We start from the raw sequence: 19,648 nt of genomic DNA on the forward strand, positions 1-19,648 counted from the left end.
AGCTGGATGGAGGCTTTTCAATCTAACAAAAAAGTTGCATATATCAGCTGAAAAAAAAAGCCCCATAAAATTCATATCAGTACAAAAACGAAAACAAAAAGACACAAACAAACACAAAACCTTAAATCATTTCTATGAAGCTCAGTAGGGAAACCCTTGCTGGCTGCCAATCTAGTTGTAGTCATTCACTGAATCTACACAGACACTGGGAGTGAGGCACTACATTTACCCTCCATAAGGACGTCAAAAGACCCATTTCAAACTCTCTCTTACACTCACACACACACAGACACACAAACACACAGACAGACAGACAGACAGACAGACAGACACACACACACGCACGCACGCACGCAGACACACACAAACAGGTAAAGGTGATAATATGAATGCTTTTTTAGGTACTTGTATGGCTGTTTCCATAAAGAAATGTTTTCATACATACTGTGTGACAGAATGCATAAGATTCAAATTGTCTTTAGTCAGTGATTCACAGTCTAAACAGGAGCATGTTCCTCTATGCTACAGTCACTGGATTAAAACAAACTGAAAATTCTCTAATAAAGTCCATCTGTCTTTCCTGAATGAGAGGGTCATATTAAGGTGAGAATGGACAGACAACAGACCACAATCATCATCATTCCTATGAGCAATATTTCACGTCAGTGTCTTTGAAGAAAATGGGAGGGTGTGTGTACAAACGCATTCTTTCACAGAACACAGAAAACAGATCTTATGAGCAAAACAATGAGAACTTCAAAATGTTTTTTTTTTTCCCCCACTGTACACCTCTACTCTATGCTGTCCCAGCTGGTCTCAGTTTCAGAGATGGGATGACTGGAAGCATGATGAGCTTCACACTGAACGAATCAGACAGACAGAGACAGAGTGTATAGTTCTCACTGTTCCTTCACTGCTTTCAAGCAACTTCCCATTTTGCCATTTAGAGTTAATGAGAAAATAGAGAGACAGCTTTAAAAAAAAATGTCTGTTTTCTCTCTCTCTTTTCTCATGTAATGTGTTTTAGAGAACTGCAGTCTGAATGCTTACAGGAATCGCAGTCCACAACTGGCATAAAAAAAATCAGACATCTTTGCATTCAAGTTAAAACAATTCAACAACTTCCAGCACAATGTCTTTCATCAAGTTTCATGCGTAGTAAGTATATAAACTGATAAAGAGTTTGCTGAATACAATTAGCTGGGTGAGCACAGTGAGGCAAAGATACAGTTTTCTCTTCATGGTGTCCAAGCACCCTCTTATTTAGTGTGATAGCAATTTCACCTCTGATCAGCAAAAAATATATCAAATGGCAAACAATTTCAAATAACAACAACAATCCTTTTTTCTTAAATTAAAACAAACAAAACAACAAATAAACACAATCATTTTCCAGTTATTAGCGACAAACATAAACAGCCCCACCCAAAACAAAATCCCAGTCTTTTTAGCAGTGGACGTTCTGAGGGTGTGTGTGTGTGTGGATGTGTGGCATTCAGTTGGATGATTTGCTGATAGCGCTAGCTGATCGGCGTAGTTTTCCAGAAACGCGGTGTTTTGAGGCACGAGGCATTGTGGGAGATGGCTGCTCTGTGGAGTCGCCAGTTGCCGTGGTAACGGTGAGCTCAGTGCTCGTACTGCCGCTGAGAGACCCTAGGAAAAAGAAGAAATGTTAAAAACAAAACGTCCTATCTGCTGATCCCAGATCAGCTCGCTTCACTGACTTTTCCTCTAAAACCATTGGGATTTAACCAGCACTGATGAGCCGTCCTAGATCAGCCATTACAGCTCAGAAACACCAACCAGAAGATTCGCAATAGTGGGTACGGTTCTTGCTTACACAAGTGTAACAGTGTGGAAGCTGGGCCCAATAACAGTGCAGCATTTCCACTAGGTGTGCAAGGGGCAAAGGCAGGCCATGCAGAATAACTGATAGAACATCAGTGACAACATCAGGACAATTTATTAAAAAAAAAAAAAAAAAAAAAAAAAAAAAAAAAAGAAAGAAAGAAAGAAAGTCATGGGTTTACATGTGTAAAAGACAAGACTGTCGCTGTAAATTCTACACCAGCGTCTAAATTAACCAAGCCCATGGCTCAGACCAGATGGCACCTACTTGCCTGTTTCCTCTCTTTCTCTCTCTCTTTCTCTTTCTCATATGCTGTTTTTAGGGAAAAGCTCAGGTTTCTCCCAGCAGATGGACTAAGTGACACAGCATCCTTACACTGACAGAGGGAGGAGAATCTTTGTGCTTGAAAAGAAGGGGGGGGGGGCAGTAACCCTTCTCAGATCATCTCATCATCTGCACAGACACTGATGTTATCCTGACAAACTGTTAGACACAACACAAAATGAGGAGTTGTCATCCGGTAGCTCCTCCCCCTTTATGATTGACAACAGAGTGCAGGAATGGGTAAACTTTTACTGATTACAACCTAAACTTGTGCCTCTTCCTTTACATCTAATATATAATAATACCAAATATCTGCCACTCCACTTGACAGAGAGAGAGAGAGAGAGAGAGAGAGGGAGAGAGAGAGACAGAGACAGAGACAGAGACAGAGAGAGAGAGGGAGAAATGCAGATCTCTAATAAATCATATGGCAATTTATCATATTGAGGGTCTAAACAAACTCAACACTGTGCTACTCAAAACAAATAAATTTGGTTTAGAAATAAAGTGAATCTCATCGCAGTCGTTGGCCACAAAATAAACACACAGTCTGTCTTAATCTCTTCGTTGTCTTTCTCCATAAAACAAACAAACAAACAAAACATAAGAGTCAGTCCTCAGTAACGCAACAGCCCGGAGCACAGTTAACAGCGATAAATATAAATATACACTGCATCATGTGTGCAAAGAAAACTCTGTGTGCGAGAGAGAAAATGATAGAGACAAAAAGTGCATTTGAGATAGATGGAGAAAGAGAGTGTAAAACAAAAACACTGCCGTAAAGTGGGCTTCCTCCCTGTTGGTTTCCTGCAGCCATTCAAACAAAGCCTAAGTGACAAAGCCATTTTCCAGTAGGGCAGGTGTTAGTGTCAGATGTGGCCCCAGGCAAACAGGCGCACGCCGGATGACAAAAAAGGAAGAAAAAAAAGAAAGAAAGAAAGAAAAGATAAAGCAGAGACATGCAGGAGAGGACAGAGAGAGAGAGAGAAGTGTATATATATATATATATATATATATACATATATATATACACACACACACACACACATACATATATATATGTGTGTGTGTGTGGAGAGAGAGAGAGAGAGAAGAGGGAGAGAGAGAGAGAGAGAGAGGAGGGCTGTCTGTGGACTGTTCATGCGTTTCCCATGTACTGCTCTGGCTTTGCATATCCCATAATGATCAGCATAAACCCAAACCACACAGTCTCTGTATTCCTTTAACCAGGCTGACAGAGGTCTGATAAAGGAAGCTGGTTAGTAGAAAAAAGGAGAATTGAAGGATGAGTAGACCAGCCAGAAAGGGCAAAGGCGTTGTCTTTTTAGCGGCATACGAGCTTCAGGATAAAGGGGGAGTGGGTGCTTACCTTCATCAATAACTGTTATGACACTTTACACATTTTAATCTAAGAGAGGAGAGAAGACAACAAAGGAACAGGTAAGACACACACACACACCCCTATAAAGCACAGAGATGTGCGTGTGTGTGTGGGGAAGGGTTGTTTTCGTGTGTGAGTGTGGATATGTATGTGTATGTGTGCGGGGGGGGGGGGGGGGGGGGGGGTGTTTAGTAGGAGGGAGGGAGAAACAGGGAAAGAAAAGGGCAGGAATGGAAGGGTAGGCAGAAGGCATTTGGGGGACCTGAATGTTGTAGTGGTGTGTTAGTCATTACCTGTGTAGGGAAAAAGTGGGACATTATAAAACACGCAAACATAAACACACTCACACACATACACATACACACAGACACAGACAAGGACTCACACACACACACAGACACGCACACACGCGCACGCACACATTACTTAACAAATGTATGTTAAAAAAAAAAAGAAAAACATGGGAGGTTCAGTCAGTTTGGGCAGCTTTAGGATAGCTGAATAAACTCTTTAATTCTTGTGTCTTCAAGTTTGTGCAAGACTGTGCTATCACAATTCTACAATTTGGTGAGTATTTTAGACACACAAATGGAGCATAAGCTCACATAAAGGCCAGTGTGACAAAGCATTTTGCAGTCCAGGTCCATCTGTTTGCTCAGTTATGGCTGGGGAGAAAGAGTTCTATTTTTATGAGTGACAACATCCACAAATGTCAGAAAATATGAACAATTTTTCTGTTATAAATAAGAAAGACAGATAAGCAAGCACAAAAATCAAGAGCCAAACTGCATTCTGACAGACAGAACTCTACATCTCACCATTGTGTGCTCCATCTGTGCTCTTGCGTGGACAAATGAAATGCAAGCTATATTGCAATGGTACAGTAATGTAATTATCTCTGTACTTTATCAATACTCTATCTCAACACTGGGTTTTGCTGCCTTAAGTCAAGCCTGAATCCTGACACCCAGAACCTGACCTCTGGTGCAGAGACATTTCTGCGTGTTTCTACCATGTTTGCTTTGTATGAGTAACAGCTAAGCGGAGTCAGGTACATGACTGAAATAAACAGAGCAGCATTCTGAATGAGAGATGGCTGTGCAGAGTGTGTAGACATTACTGGGACATGGTGCTGAGGGTACATGCAGGATTTGAACCAAATTGAAGGTGTTTCACAGAAAAAAGGGAGGACAGTATTGGGGTCAACAGAGGTCACATGCCTAACATCAGAGAAATGAACAGAAGTCTTACAGTCCAACTTGGCCCAAACAGACTCCACGTCCCAAAGCCTCCCAGGCCAACGCCTCCACGCTGTCAGTGGTGTGTGAGATGTTAGTGACTCATGGAATTAGAGCTTCTCTCTCTTTCTTTCACACACACACACACACATTCACAAATAGCCAGACCAGAGGACACTGATATGTGTATGCACACACGCGCACGCACACAAACATACACACAGAGCATTGGACTTGTTAGCTGATAAAAGTTACATGTAATTGTTAGAGCAGAGGAGAGTGACAGCAAGCTAACAGTGAGACAGGCTTACAGGGAACCCCAAAATTATTTAAAATAACAGAGTCTATGTAAAGTCAGGACTATGAATAATTTATGAGTGAAATATATATTTAAGGGTATAACAGTCCTGTTGTTTATGTTGAAACAGTTGCCACAGCTAGTGGAGCACTGGTGGGTTTATGTGTAACAAGCCTTCAGCTAAACAAGAAAGAGAACAACCCTGATTCCACCTGGGCAACTAATAGCTTTATAACATATTTGTGAAGTTGAGTCTGTGTAACACACTCACACACACACACGCACACACACACACAAACACACAAACTTCATATATACAGAAATTCAAATGGCCTGTTTACTTACTTACCTATATAGAGAAATACAAGTGGCCTATTTACTTATTTACATATATAGAGAAATACAAATGGCCTTTTTACTTAAAGAAATGAGAGCTGTTTACCCCACTGATTTTAGGCAGAAGCTTTGAGCTTATCTAAGTTGTGAGGAGAAATGCTTCTCTCCTCACTCACTCACTCACTGTCCAGCCCTAATCCAGGATGATGGTTTCCTAGCAGCATAATCCACCCTGAATACTGCCCTTCTGCTGTTTCTCTGATTTCACTTGCACACACAGTAATCAGTGATGGGGCCATAGCGATCAAATGCACAATTTCTATGAATCACACCAACTAAACCGATCACAGAGGAAACTCAAAGCCTGAACCAGAGGAAGGAGGATTCTTATTTGGCCTTTTGGTGAGGAGCTGAAATGGAGAGTGATCAAAAGAGATGAGGAGGTACTGGGAGAAGATAAATAAATGGTCTTACCTGTCCCACTCATGGGGTAGTAGTTAGGGGAAGGTGAGAAGACCTGAGCAGCAAAGTCCTCAAATGTCATGACCTCTCTGTGATTCTGAATGACAGCCTCCAGATACAATGCCCGTTCCTCGTAGCTACAGCCTTCGAGTTAAGGTTAAAATAATGGAAAACACACATTCGCAAACACACACACAGAGCACTGTGCATATTCACACAAAGACAGACACGGTGCTAACACTGTGATCCTCCCATGATTCATCTTTGGACCGATTATTTTTATTTTTTCTGAAAGCACTTTCTTCAGAACTCCTCACTGAAAACTCCTTTGTTTATACTGTTGGTGAATTTTCCCTCATTCCCAGTTTAATCAAGAAAAAATGTGAGCCATCAGAAATTCCAAACAGCACAGACTACAAGCTCGCTCTGGTCTACCACAGGACAGTTACATTCAAACAGGTGAGAAGAGACCGAACAAAGGACAAAAAGAAAGTAGGCCACTCTCTGGAGGAGAAGACATGTAATGATTTTTATAGGCAAGAGGAACGCATTTCCTATCACTGCCTGTCTTTACCTGTCTTTACTTTAGTGGCAATGTTTCAACAACGCAACACAGCAATCACAGAAGCGTCTCATTAAACTGTTCCATTTGAAATAACAGAGAGACACGAGTAGAGGAAATGAGTAACATAATTAAAGCAGTCTTAAAGGAAAAAAATTCAGCTAAGCCTACGAGTGACCATCACAGAGTATCTCCTCTATTTTAGATGGGCTATTTCAGAAATAAAGTGCATGACTTGAGTTACAGTGGGCGTCGGTTAACGGCCAAAACAAACGCAGGAGCAGGTGTTCTGTGAATCTGTGTGCAAATCTGTCGCTGCAATCTGATGGGAGAGAGCCCACCCCACCCCCTCCAAAAAAACTCACACAGCACCTGGATTTGAAACGGTGCTGCAGTGGATCACTGACATACACATGCATATGTGAAATCATGTTGGAGACACGACGGTGAGGAAAACGAGTGTCTGATGAGCGAATGCATAAGAAGAGGACAAGGATCAGTATAAACAGGAGCATCTGTGTTTTGTTTTTTTTTTTGTGTGTGTGTGTGTGTGTGTGTGTGTGTATGTGTTAGGCTGTGTGTATGCTGGCGTGAACTGCTGATGAATGAGCGTGTGTGTATGAGTGTGAGTGAGAGAGCTCTAATGAATAGGTGAATGATGCAGGGCAGTGCTGTGTATTACAGTAGTCAGACACACTCACATTTGGCCTGCTGAGATTCTGAACAGTCACACTGATGCCATTGGGCTCTCATTGGGCAGGCAGCAGGGCCTGGCCATTACTAAGGCCTTTGCACTCCAGCATCATCATGCCTGTGTGAGTGTGTGTGTTTTTGTGCATGTGCATGAATGTGTGGGAATATGAGTGTCAGAGAGTGTGACTGTATGTGTGTGTGCATGTATGTATGTGTGTGTGTGTGTGTGTATGTGTGTGTGTGCCACGTGCCAGCGCAGCAGCGGCTGAAGCAGCCGTGACAAATCTCTGAGAGGGTTAGTCTGAACCCAGCACGGACAGGCACCTGAGACTGAGAGAGAGCAATCTGTTCAAATCAAACATGCACTTTGGCAACATGAAGAAAAGAGAGCAGAAAAAGAAATGTAGGCAAAGGAGCAACAACTTTCTGCTCTGCAATGGGCAGCACTCAGACAACGGCTAAACTGTAGTTTTTAAAAATTTACAAAGATCAAATATATAACTTATCAAGAAATGGAGCAACATAAACACATGTAACAAAAAGATAATCGGTGATATGTTTTATGTCAAAGTGACAGAGTTTAATTAGAAATGTGTATTAGACAAAACAAAATGGTTGTATTCTCTGGGACTCTGTAAGGATCTTAAAAGAACATTGCTGGCTTTGCTGCTGCCATGGCAACCTGGGCTGGGCCACATCACAGTCACTTCTGATTTTAAGGGGCAGACACAGAGAGAGGGTTAAGAATAAAAGGGGGAGAGAGAGAGGAAAAGAGAGAGAAGGAAGGGACAGAGCGAGAGAGAGAGAGAGAGAGAGAGAGAGAGAGAAATTATAACACTGGTCACACTAGGTCAACACTGCCATATGGAGGCCCATTATCAGGCGAGCGGAGGACTGAAGCCTGACTCTGGTACTGTGATTCCTAAAACAAATATTGACTGAGGGTCCACCGCCTTTACTCAGACTACACTCTACAATACAGGGAGAGATAGAAGACAGAAAAAGTCTTTCCCAACGTGGCATTTCTAACTAATTACTTTATAAATAGGCACTTGAGTAACAACCCCCCTTTCCCCTTCTCTAAATGTAGTGAATAGTGAGTTGTAGTGAAAATTATAGTGTACAGGCTGCTCCGCTGTGTGTGTGTGTGTGTGTGTGTGTGTGTGTGTGTGTGCGCGTGCAACACTCACAGAATCATTAACATGCAATAATGAGGTATAAATATGAGGGCATTTTTTTCTTACTATGGTTTGGTGACTTATGAAGAGAACGTATCCTAAGAAACTCCAGGAAAATGATGGAAATGCCAAAGTCCAGGGATGAGGAAAGCAGGAGTTTAAACTAATGTCTGAGAAGAACACTACAGACTTAGGCAGGCACCCACTCTCTTATTGAGCAGTACAGTCAGTTCAAACCTTTTTTTTTTGTTACGGAGAAAGATGACAACTGTTTAGTGCCCCGCCGGTTATGGCACCAGTATGGCTGTTCTGAACGATTAGAAAGCTAAAAGAAGGTCTGGGATTTCCCAAAGACCACTGTAATCTGAGTCACCCTTCCTGAAGCATTCGGGGGGAAAGAACAAAATCACTCTGCACTTCAGTCAATAAGCAATGTGTGAATAGGGGAATTTCCATGCACTCGTATGCCTCGTTCAACCTGTCTATAAAAGTTCATAAAAATATATTAATAATGAACGTCCTGTTAAAAGGCAAGAAAAAATTTCTATGAAGCGAGGAGAAAGATTTTAAAACCACTATACCGTGTATACTTATAAAATAACATTATGACCTCACCTCAGCAAAGGGCAGACTTCAGAGAGATGGACAGTGGGGAATCAAAGAAAAACACAATAGCACTGTAATGGGGGGAGAGAGAGAGAGAGAGAGAGAGAGAGAGAGAGAGAGAGAGAGAGAGAGAGAGAGAGTAACAGTAACTTAAATCCACTTACGAATGAGAACGTTGCCTAAGCATTTTGTAGAGAGGGGTTTTAACAGATAATGGGCCTTTTTCACTTTGCCGTTCCCTCTTGCCATCCCGCAGTGCACCAGGTGACAAAGACAGAGAATTAGCAAGCAGATAGACAGAGCAAAAGCCTCTGGTGACAGCAGTGACACACACAGACACAGACACAGACAGACAGGATGCACACAGTTTTTAACATGTCCCATTCATGTCTTTAAAGCTCAGCCCAGATAACCTGAGCTGACACATACATTATGTTGTCCAGGCACTGTAGAAATGGTTGTGTTGTGTGTAGAGGTATTGTGTGGGTGTGTTATAGGCAGTGGAGACGTGATGTGGGTAGCAAAGCCAAACATCGGTGGGTGTGGTGTGGGGAGCAGGGGCATTGTGTGGTCGATAATTAGAGGCATCGGTTTGTAGCCAGTTGAGGTACTGGAAGTGGTATTGTGGACAGCAGGGACGTGGTGGTCAGTAGAGACATGTTGTGGTCAGTAACGATGGTGTGTGGTGGTCAGTAGAGACGGTGTGTGGTGGTCAGTAAAGACGGTGTGTGGTGGTCAGTAGAGATGGTGTGTGGTGGTCAGTAGAGACGGTGTGTGGTGGTCAGTAGAGACGGTGTGTGGTGGTCAGTAGAGACGGTGTGTGGTGGTCAGTAGAGATGGTGTGTGGTGGTCAGTAGAGACGGTGTGTGGTGGTCAGTAGAGATGGTGTGTGGTGGTCAGTAGAGATGGTGTGTGGTGGTCAGTAGAGACGGTGTGTGGTGGTCAGTAGAGACGGTGTGTGGTGGTCAGTAGAGATATGTTGTGGTCAGTAGAGATATGTTGTGTGGTGGTCAGTAGAGATATGTTGTGGTCAGTAGAGATGGTGTGTGGTGGTCAGTAGAGATGGTGTGTGGTGGTCAGTAGAGATGGTGTGTGGTGGTCAGTAGAGACGGTGTGATGTGGTCAGTAGAGACGGTGTGTGGTGGTCAGTAGAGATGGTGTGTGGTGGTCAGTAGAGGCATGTTGTGGTCAGTAGAGACGGTGTGTGGTGGTCAGTAGAGACGGTGTGTGGTGGTCAGTAGAGATATGTTGTGGTCAGTAGAGATATGTTGTGTGGTGGTCAGTAGAGATATGTTGTGGTCAGTAGAGATGGTGTGTGGTGGTCAGTAGAGACATGTTGTGGTCAGTAGAGACGGTGTGTGGTGGTCAGTAGAGACAGTGTGATGTGGTCAGTAGAGACGGTGTGTAGTGGTCAGTAGAAATGGTGTGTGGTGGTCAGTAGAGATGGTGTGGGGTGGTCAGTAGACATATGTTGTGGTCAGTAGAGACAGTGTGTTGTGGTCAGTAGAGATGGTGTGTGGTGGTCAGTAGAGATATGTTGTGGTCAGTAGAGATGGTGTGTGGTGGTCAGTAGAGATATGTTGTGGTCAGTAGAGATGGTGTGTGGCGGTCAGTAGAGATATGTTGTGGTCAGTAGAGATGGTGTGTGGCGGTCAGTAGAGATATGTTGTGGTGAGTAGAGATGGTGTGTGGTGGTCAGTAGACATATGTTGTGGTCAGTAGAGACAGTGTGTTGTGGTCAGTAGAGATGGTGTGTGGTGGTCAGTAGAGATATGTTGTGGTCAGTAGAGACGGTGTGTGGTGGTCAGTAGAGATATGTTGTGGTCAGTAGAGATGGTGTGTGGTGGTCAGTAGAGGCATTCAGCTTGAGAAAGAAGAGGTGCTGTGTAGAGATTCTGTATTGTGGGCAATAGAGGCACTGTATTAAGGGCAGTAGAGACACTGCATTGTGCGTAGTGTGGACATCATATTGTGGACAGGAAAGGCCCTGTGTTAGAAGCACTAGAGGCACTGTGTTAGAGGCAGTAGAGGTGTTGTATTTTTGGTGTAAAGATGTTGTGTTCTTGGCAGCAGAGGTGTGATTCCTGTCACAGATCACTTCACTTCTTACTGAATTATCATACCGCCCATCATGAATTAAGCTGATGAGAGCCTATTTATCAGTTGGCATGTGTGTGTCAGAGGGGGCAAGACTAAGTGTAAATAAGTGTGTGTGTGTGTCCGTGTGGGTTAGAAAAGGAGAAGGTGAGAGACAGAATGTGTATGTGGGTGTGTGTACGTTGACCAGATGGTTGGGGGAGGTCAGTGGGGAATTGAGGGGTCAGGCCTTTTGGAGGATCAAAGCCAAGGTCAGGTGGCAGTGCCGACCATGTTCAAGGTGCATTGGGACTGACAGTGGTCTCAGATGGCCCCTCATTAGCAGTCTGCACAGGGCCCTAGACCCCCGGGAAAACCCATTGAACCTGTCACAACACACACACACACACACACACACACACACAAAAAAGAGTTTGGGCCACAGGGGAGGGTCACCACATACACCATCCATACAGGGTCAGAGGGTCAGCCACACTATGCACACAAAACTGTCATTAATATGCACACATGAAAAATACCATCACCTCCAATCACATATGAGGCACACAAAGACCAGAATAAATACTGGGATTTACATTTCAATGACACACACAAATTAAGCTATGTTAAAAACAAAACAAAAAAACCATATTTGTTTCTCTACTATGAAACACCATAGAATATTTGCAGTGTTCCTCTATTTTAGACAAAAAGACTCCAGTTTGCACCAGATAAAAAGAGTAAAACTTTCTCTAAGTAAGAAAGAATACAGACCGAACACATGTTAACATGGGCCATTTTACAGAGAATAATATGAAAATATGGGCTGCTACTGGTGCATTAGCAGGCAATAACAAAGGCAATATGGATTTGTATAGCCATCTCAGAAATCCCTGGCTTTAAGAGCAGTGTGTTTTAGTCGGCTATGGTCTAATTTAATGCATTTTTGTCTAGTTTAAAATGGTTTTGGCCAGTTAAAGTGGTTTGGTTTGGTTAGGCCACATCTGTCTGGTATAATTTGTTATGGTCTGATTCTAATCTTGGTTTGACCCAGGCTGGTGCGGTCTAATCTTGTTTGGTCCGGTTGGATGAGAGAAGTGATTAAAATAATAGGATGTGTTACAGGTGTAACCTGAGGGAAGGACTCTTGTTACTCCATGTCAACACGAGGGTTTGATTTGTCTAAATGTGTTGTTGATAAACAGAGATATTAATGGTGGGAAGCTGCTCTAGGCAAGTCTTTTCTGCTGTTACCAGCTGGTACAACCAGTTTAAGTCAAGCACCACAGGACAAGTAACTCATGACCATTTTTAGTCTGCAAATATAGTAGAATGACAGTGTCAGATAACAACATATTCTTCAGTGCCTTTTCCACACATGCATTCAACTGACGTAATGCTGTATTCCAATTATTATTTACACTGCACATATCATACAATAATGCAATTTCATATCCATAAATGAACATTAATGCAAAACCAACAATACAGCCTCTAAAATTCGCACTAGTTTATGTACTCTGAAACATTATATATATATGAAGAAAAAAAAGGCAACTGAAGAGGTGAAAAGGCTTGCTTTGGCCCTATTTGACTGTGGTCACAACAAACATAAACTCAAGGTTAACAACGTGCATTTCCATTGCCTGTACCCCCCCACCCCCCGCCCTGCCCTCGGTCTCTCTCCCTCTCTCCCTGAATAGGCTCTTGTTGTTGGAGTACGAAGTTGCAGAGGAGGAGAGCGGTTGTGCAAGCTTGACCCCCACTCCAGTCAAGCACCAGCCATTAACCTCAGCCAATCAGACTGACCTTGCAGCAGGGTGGGTTAGAAAGGGGGGGAGAGGAATCACTGGTAATTGGGTGGTTTAACACAAAAAAAGGGCTCTGGCGTTTTTAAGATTCTGTCGTAGTCAACATGCCATGCGCGTCTCCTCTCTGAGAATGGAGGATTCTGGGCGGTCATTATGGATGCCACGCGCTTCTAATGAATTTCACTTCACTGGCACTGTCCTAATGAGGTGGTAATACCAAGAGCTGCCACACACACACACACACACACACACACACACACACACAGACACAGACACACACACACACACACGCGCGTGCACATGCACACACACACACGCACGCGTGCGCACACACACACACACACACACACATACGTCATCATTGCGCTGATCATTCCAGAACCACAAAATAAGAATCAATTCCCAGAGCACTATACAAATCTAAGTAAAGTTTTAAATTCATATTCTGCACAGCAGCCATGCAGGCTGACTAAAAAAGGACCACATTTTACCAATAAAAACACTCAGGCATGACTGTCAAAGCAGGTCTGAGAAGAAAAAGAAGTGCAAATATGTGAATGTTGTGGCGGTGTTTCTGGAGAGAAGGATGAACGGAAGGCAGTGGAGTGAGAAAGGAGAAAAATGAGAGAGTGAATAGTTAGAGAGCAGAGTCTCTGTGTCCTCACAGTCTGACTGTATGTCCATCAGATAGCACACACACACAGATGCGTGCATGCGCCCCTGAGGTGGCAGGTGTTGATTGGTGGATTTGGGGGCTGCTAGTGAGAGGGTACCTGTTGTCACGGCACCGGACTGAGGCGTGAAGCTTGTCCCAGCAGAATAACCCAAAGGAGGTGTGAAGTGATTATGGGATGGGAATGAGGGAATGAGGGAGGGGAGGAGAAAGGGAGAAAGAAAGAAAAGAGGGAGGGAGGGAGGGAGAAAGAAAGAAAAGAGGGAGGGAGAAAGGGAGGGAGAGCCCAGAGATCTAGAGGGACTAGTAAAACAATGCCACTGATGTACTTGTCATTAGTCCAAGGCCCTGGCGTCTCATTAGGCAGCTTGTGCGAAGACAGAGGAGATGATTACTGGATTACTGATTGAGTGAGTGAGTGAGTGAGTGAGAGAGAGAGAGGGAGAGAGACTGAGACTAAATCTCTGCCACACAGGGCTCCACCACATCCTTCTCACCACTTACAATAGTCTTTCAGCTTGTGGAAGGTGTGTGCATGGTGTAGGGGAGTAGGATGGGGTTGGTTTCTTTCAAGCAGCTAATTAAGCCCAGTGCTGAGTGCTGGTGTGTGTGTGTGTGTGTGTACACGCTTGTATGAATGAGTGTGCGCGCGCGCGTGCGTGTGTGTGTGTGTGTGTGTGTGAAAGGGTAGAGACAGGTTAATTGAACCTTTAGGGGGATGTTCACTCCCTCTGTATCTCACCTCACCAACATCCATCTGAGAAGCAGACACTCGGATGGGGAATTATGATTGTGACATCACAGCCAACACACAAGATTCCCATGAAGAGTTGCCAGACTGTGCTGACTGGAGGTGAAATTTACAATGGCACTAAATAAAAAGCCTGCCATTTTCTCAAGAGGACCTAAGCTTAGCACACAAACTCTCTTCTTTCCCCACAGATCACTGAGTATTGATCAGACTCTTAGGGCCAAAGGACAGGACTTGCCTACATGGGCTGGGGAGATAAAAGGCCAACAGGTTTAAGCGTATTTACAGCTCCATCTCAGAACTATAGAGAACGCTGACAACTGAGTCAGAGCCCAGAGGGCATTGTGTGCTCTGTTTTAAACACATTCTCATATGGGCTTAGGTTGGTTTGTACAAAGATGCTGTGGATAAATTCATAAATTCGAATCGTTGATATGAATATCAAAATATCAACACATCATTTAAAGCATGCAACATAAAAAAGAACCCATTCAGACCCATTTTTCACAAATAAGAGTCTCAGTAGAAAGAGCAGATAACACCATCAACGATGAGATAGATCATCCAAGACCGACGCTTTTCCATCAAAGGCATCAAAACAGAACCAATGCCACCTCTCAGTTGGCCATATACTGACAAGAGCCAAACAGGGGATTTATTATTGGGGGAACAATCAAAGAATCAAACATTTAGGCTGAAGCAAACCTAGAAAAGCAGCCAGTCCATTAGGCTGAAGTTGTAACGGGCAATATGACGTGTTAGGCAATGACATTACCTTATGGACCTCCTATGTAAAAAGCCCTAGAGTAAGAAAGGTGAAGTATCGTGAAAATACGGCTCACTGAACTATTCCAAAGACGTTCTGAGCTTGGCCTGTGGGAATGTGCCTGAGGTGACACCTGCTGGATCACTCATGAGCTAACTAACCCAACTAACTCCCAAAGTGACCGTTACAGTTTTAAGACCAGAGCCCCTGGCTGTGTCTGTGAACGCTGTCTACAGCAGCATTCTGCATGAATGTTCTGCACTCCAGGCAGGGAAAACACAGCCAGAAGTTCACAGACAGATAAGCTGTCTAGCTTGCTACAAGAGCGAACTGATTGGCCAGCAAACAAAAACGTAATTTCAGTCTGTAAAAAATATCCACCTGAAAAGCAAGCACAAATATGTGTCCCCTAAATTAGCCCTGAAGACAAAGGAGTGTTGTTGCCACGATCGTGCTGGCACTCTGCATGCGCACATACTCACACACACACACACACACACACACACACACACACAGTCAGTGTGGTGCTGAAGACAGCTCCTCTGAGCTGCAGGATGTCTCTCTCCAATCTCGTTTTCTCATTTGTACCTTGTCTGTGTAACTGTGTGACAGATGTGTAACCAGTGAAATTTACACAGAAAGCTGCCTTAGGAAAGCGCTGACACCCCTATACCACTCATTAAGATCAATAAGGCAAAAAGGCCAGAAGCACCTGAATGACACTGAGTGTGTGGAAGAGTAAGATGATAGGCAGTGGGACTGGGCACTTGGATGAATGTTACTGTACAGAATTTCAATGTTTTTGACTCAAAGGGATGTGGCATTACGCCCACTTCTAGTTTTATAGATAACAGGAAGACTAATATCTGTCAGAAAAAGAAAACTGACAAATAACTAAAAACACTTCAAAAATGTATTCCTGCTCATTCCAAATCTTCACGGATTGTCCTAATGCTAGAATATAAGACAGTCCTTTAATGGCACCATTTGCTATCCCTTTGCTATATGTTGCCTTCCTTTTCTCTCAGCTAAAATGCTTTTATCATGTGACCCAATGAGAAGACCCTAATTCTAAAACTTGTTTCACTTCAGAAACTTTCTCACTTGCAATTAATTTCTTATCCTAAATATTTATTCCTGCATCACTTCCTTCACCTGTTTTCTCATGCCCCATCATTGCATCTATTAATCCCTGCATTTCATCAAAAAGGACCGAATCCTAGTTCCACCTGAAAACGGCAAGAGAGTAAATATATTATGAAAAAGCAAAAAAATGTGGGAAAATGAACATTTTGAGTTGGTTACAGCCCCCCACCCCCTCCCCAATTTATTTTCCGTAATCTTGCCCTCGAGGGCTTCTGTGCAGTCAAGCGCACTATTACACGCTAACAATTAGACTAGGGGGCTGGAGGCCAGCACCTGGTCCATGGTATTCACGTGCTTTCCAGCAGCAGCTGACTGTAAAGCACCCCAAAACGCACACACACACACACACACACACACACACACACACACACACACACACACACACACACACACACACACACACAAACACTGACACACACACTCACACACAAACACTGACACACACACTCACCAGGTGGTCCTCCTCCAGTGATATTACCTAGTCACTCCAGGGTTAATCAAGGGCCCGTCTTACCCCCAGTCATGCCGCGGGGAGCCCATTCACCCGCCCTCAGACAGGCCACTCTTTCATGGGCCACGGAGACAATGTGCTTTCAAACTTCAACATAAAAAAATCCTCTGAAAACTCTGGGCAGGCTAACTGCATCTCCTGTTCTCAGCTTTTCAGAAAAAAGGAAGAATCAACTATCAAATCTCCATGGCCTTCGTTGGAGGAGCATTAACAATGACTGATAGCTGTGATCAAGTCTACGGCTCCTTCTACTGTTGACTGAGTCTGACTGCTGGCCCAGTCTGGAGTTTTTCCCAATGATAAGAAAGCTATTCATGAACAAGACAACAGATGGAAACATCACAGAGAAAAATGGAAAGAGTGCAGGACTCTCTGCTCCTTCCAGTGATGTACGAGTGTGCGTGTGTGTGTGGGTACACGTCTATGTGCATGTGTGTGAGAGAGAGAGAGAGTGAGAGAGAGAAAGAGAGAGAGAGAGAGAGAGAGAGAAAGAGACAGAGAAAGAGAGAGAGAGAAATGGGATGGTTAAACCTCAGTGTATGCGTGTGTAGCTGTTACAGATACTGCTATAATCACCTCCACATAACCCATTGTACCTTTCACCCCCCAGCTCTGTGAGCCATGAATTAGATTCATTTGAATGACAGTCTCTATAGATACACTTTTGAAATGCAAGTAAAGCCTCCATACACTGCTCTGCCATGAAGATGTACCTCGCAAAAGAGTGAGAATCAAACGCTCAGAGCTTTCATGTTTGTAACACATTTAGCAGTTGGTAACACTGAAACATGGAGGGGGTGGGTGGGGGTGGGGAACCATCCATTCCATTGGTTAAAAAAACCCAAGCTGTTTAAACAACTGCATTCATTAAGAGGCACGTGGACGTCTAATCTTGATTGTATGGGAGTTTCTAGAAACCTGACCGCATAAATCAGAAAATCAGAAAAACCCGTCTGTTAAATCACGTCTCCATATAGTGATTACCTTGCACCAAATAAACAACTAATTTAATTAATTAACTTATATAAGTGAAAAATTAAATGCCTTAGTGACTTCTCAAGGGACTCTAAACATGCTTTCTCACGTAATTCTCACTGGGTTTACACTGTTGTATTCTGTCTGCACTGACTGCTGTCCTCGACCCAAACTCAGATTGTGGACCTCTGAATGTACAGAACCTGCATTAGCACTTCAAAACAGCAGCCACAGGGTAGAGGAGGACTGGAAAAACACGATGCACACTTTAATCTGTCCTGTTGATTTTTCCCTTGTTGTTTTATTTATCCACCCATGCCTAGGTCTCCATTCTGTGCAAAGATGCAAATGGCGTCCACAAGGACATCCTTTACCTGAAAACAATCAGGTCTAAGCTCGTGGAGGAGCTGTCGCTGCCTTTGAACTGTTTAAAGTGGCATTAATGCGGAACTTATAAATAATCAAGTAATCTCTCTTAAAAGATGCAAAACAATGCGGCACGGGCAACCGGCGGTCTCTGGACAAACAGCCTAGCTAACCAAAGGCTGCGTTTAATCAAAGAAATTGAATTTTCAACAAGATTTTCCTTCAATTTTAGGTGTGGAGAAAGGGGGTGAGTGTTAGAGGTGCAGCACTGGCTGCACGCTGGTCAATACAGGGCTGCTGGGGAAAGGGGGAAAAAAACTAGTCTCTGAATCTGAATGCTCTACTTTTTGGAAGGCATTATGTGGTATTTACGGGGCAGAACTCAACTGAGTGTGTCATGACCCGTTTAAAAAAAAAAAGAAAAAAAAGTCTGCATAATAATAAGATTTAGGCTGAGAGTGGCATAAGAAAACAGTGTTCATATTATAACAGGAGGTGAGACTGGCGTATTATATGCAGTGTGACATTTGAGTGACATTTACTGGTAGAACTGGCCATGTCTGTTATATATCAGTGGATAAGACTCAGTATTAAAGTACAGAGATGGCTGCTGTATTGAAGCAGCCTAGTCTGCTGGGGTGAGCAGAGATGACTGGGCCCAGTCAGAGTGAATGGCAATCAGTGCTTCACTGATAATGTATGACTGAATGCTCTTTCTCATTGGACGATTTCAATATCACAAGAGCCCTAGAGCTGGGATTCTTATCAGTACTGGTCTCAGACAAAAGAACTCAGAGAATGAGAAATGGGGTTCAGCTCAGGCTTACACACAACGCAATTAACAAGGGGACAATTTGAGACCTACGCATATGCAATCATACACACACACACACACACACACACAAACACACACACACACACACACACAAACACACACACACACACACACACACACACGATTATATCTAAGTGAATACACTCAGTGCTCCAAGCCCGTACCTTTTCATGTGAGAAAAACAAAACAAAGCAACAACATTTGCAACATTAAGTCCAACGCACTGACAAGCACAAATACTCTTAGGTTACAAGTATAGAAGATTGTCAGAATCCCTTGTACATGCTCACATTGACCAGACAGACAGAAGACAAATGCAGCCAGAGCTAATCAATGAGAACACATCCACAGTGATGAAAGGGAGGTTAAACATTCGTTTGGATATCATGAGAGCTGAAAGCTTTCTCTGAGTTCTGGGAGCCTGGGGATGGTGGGAGGAGTGGAAAAAGGGAAAAAAAGAAAGTTCATTAATAAAACAGGGCTTGGACAGACAGATGGAACAACTAGTTGGATCTTAATTACTCCAAGCAGATAAGCAGGTTTAACATCCGTCCTCACCAGTCCAGGCGTCAATCAGCATCACTGCATAATCTATATACCCTCTCTACAAAAACACACACACACCGTTTCCACACTGAAACCATGCAAGCACTACACACACCTTGCATTCTAAAATAAACAGCAGTTGATCACTGTTTGGGCAAAATTAAAACTGATAGCATTTTAAAAATCTTTTTACACAACATGTGGCACTACTTTAATTATAAAATGAAACATGATGCAGAAACACGGGGCTGTTTTCTAATAAACA

The 19,648-nt window shown here is 43.4% G+C and overlaps 1 protein-coding gene across 1 annotated transcript in view; it reads right to left on the reverse strand.

Annotated features, from left to right (window-relative positions):
• Positions 1 to 326: 326 nt before the first annotated feature.
• Positions 327 to 19,648, reverse strand: part of ralgapa2 (Ral GTPase activating protein catalytic subunit alpha 2) — a 90,874-nt gene continuing 71,552 nt past the window's right edge. The window contains exons 39-41 of the mRNA XM_030783778.1: positions 5,901 to 6,025; positions 4,806 to 4,865; positions 327 to 1,653 (exon numbers count right to left, since the gene is read on the reverse strand). Of these exons, the coding sequence (XP_030639638.1) occupies positions 1,496 to 1,653; positions 4,806 to 4,865; positions 5,901 to 6,025 (343 nt within the window). The 3' untranslated portion in view covers positions 327 to 1,495. The remainder of the gene's footprint in view (positions 1,654 to 4,805; positions 4,866 to 5,900; positions 6,026 to 19,648) is intronic.

Source organism: Chanos chanos, chromosome 1, assembly GCF_902362185.1.
Source record: "Chanos chanos chromosome 1, fChaCha1.1, whole genome shotgun sequence".
Lineage (NCBI taxonomy): Eukaryota > Metazoa > Chordata > Actinopteri > Gonorynchiformes > Chanidae > Chanos > Chanos chanos.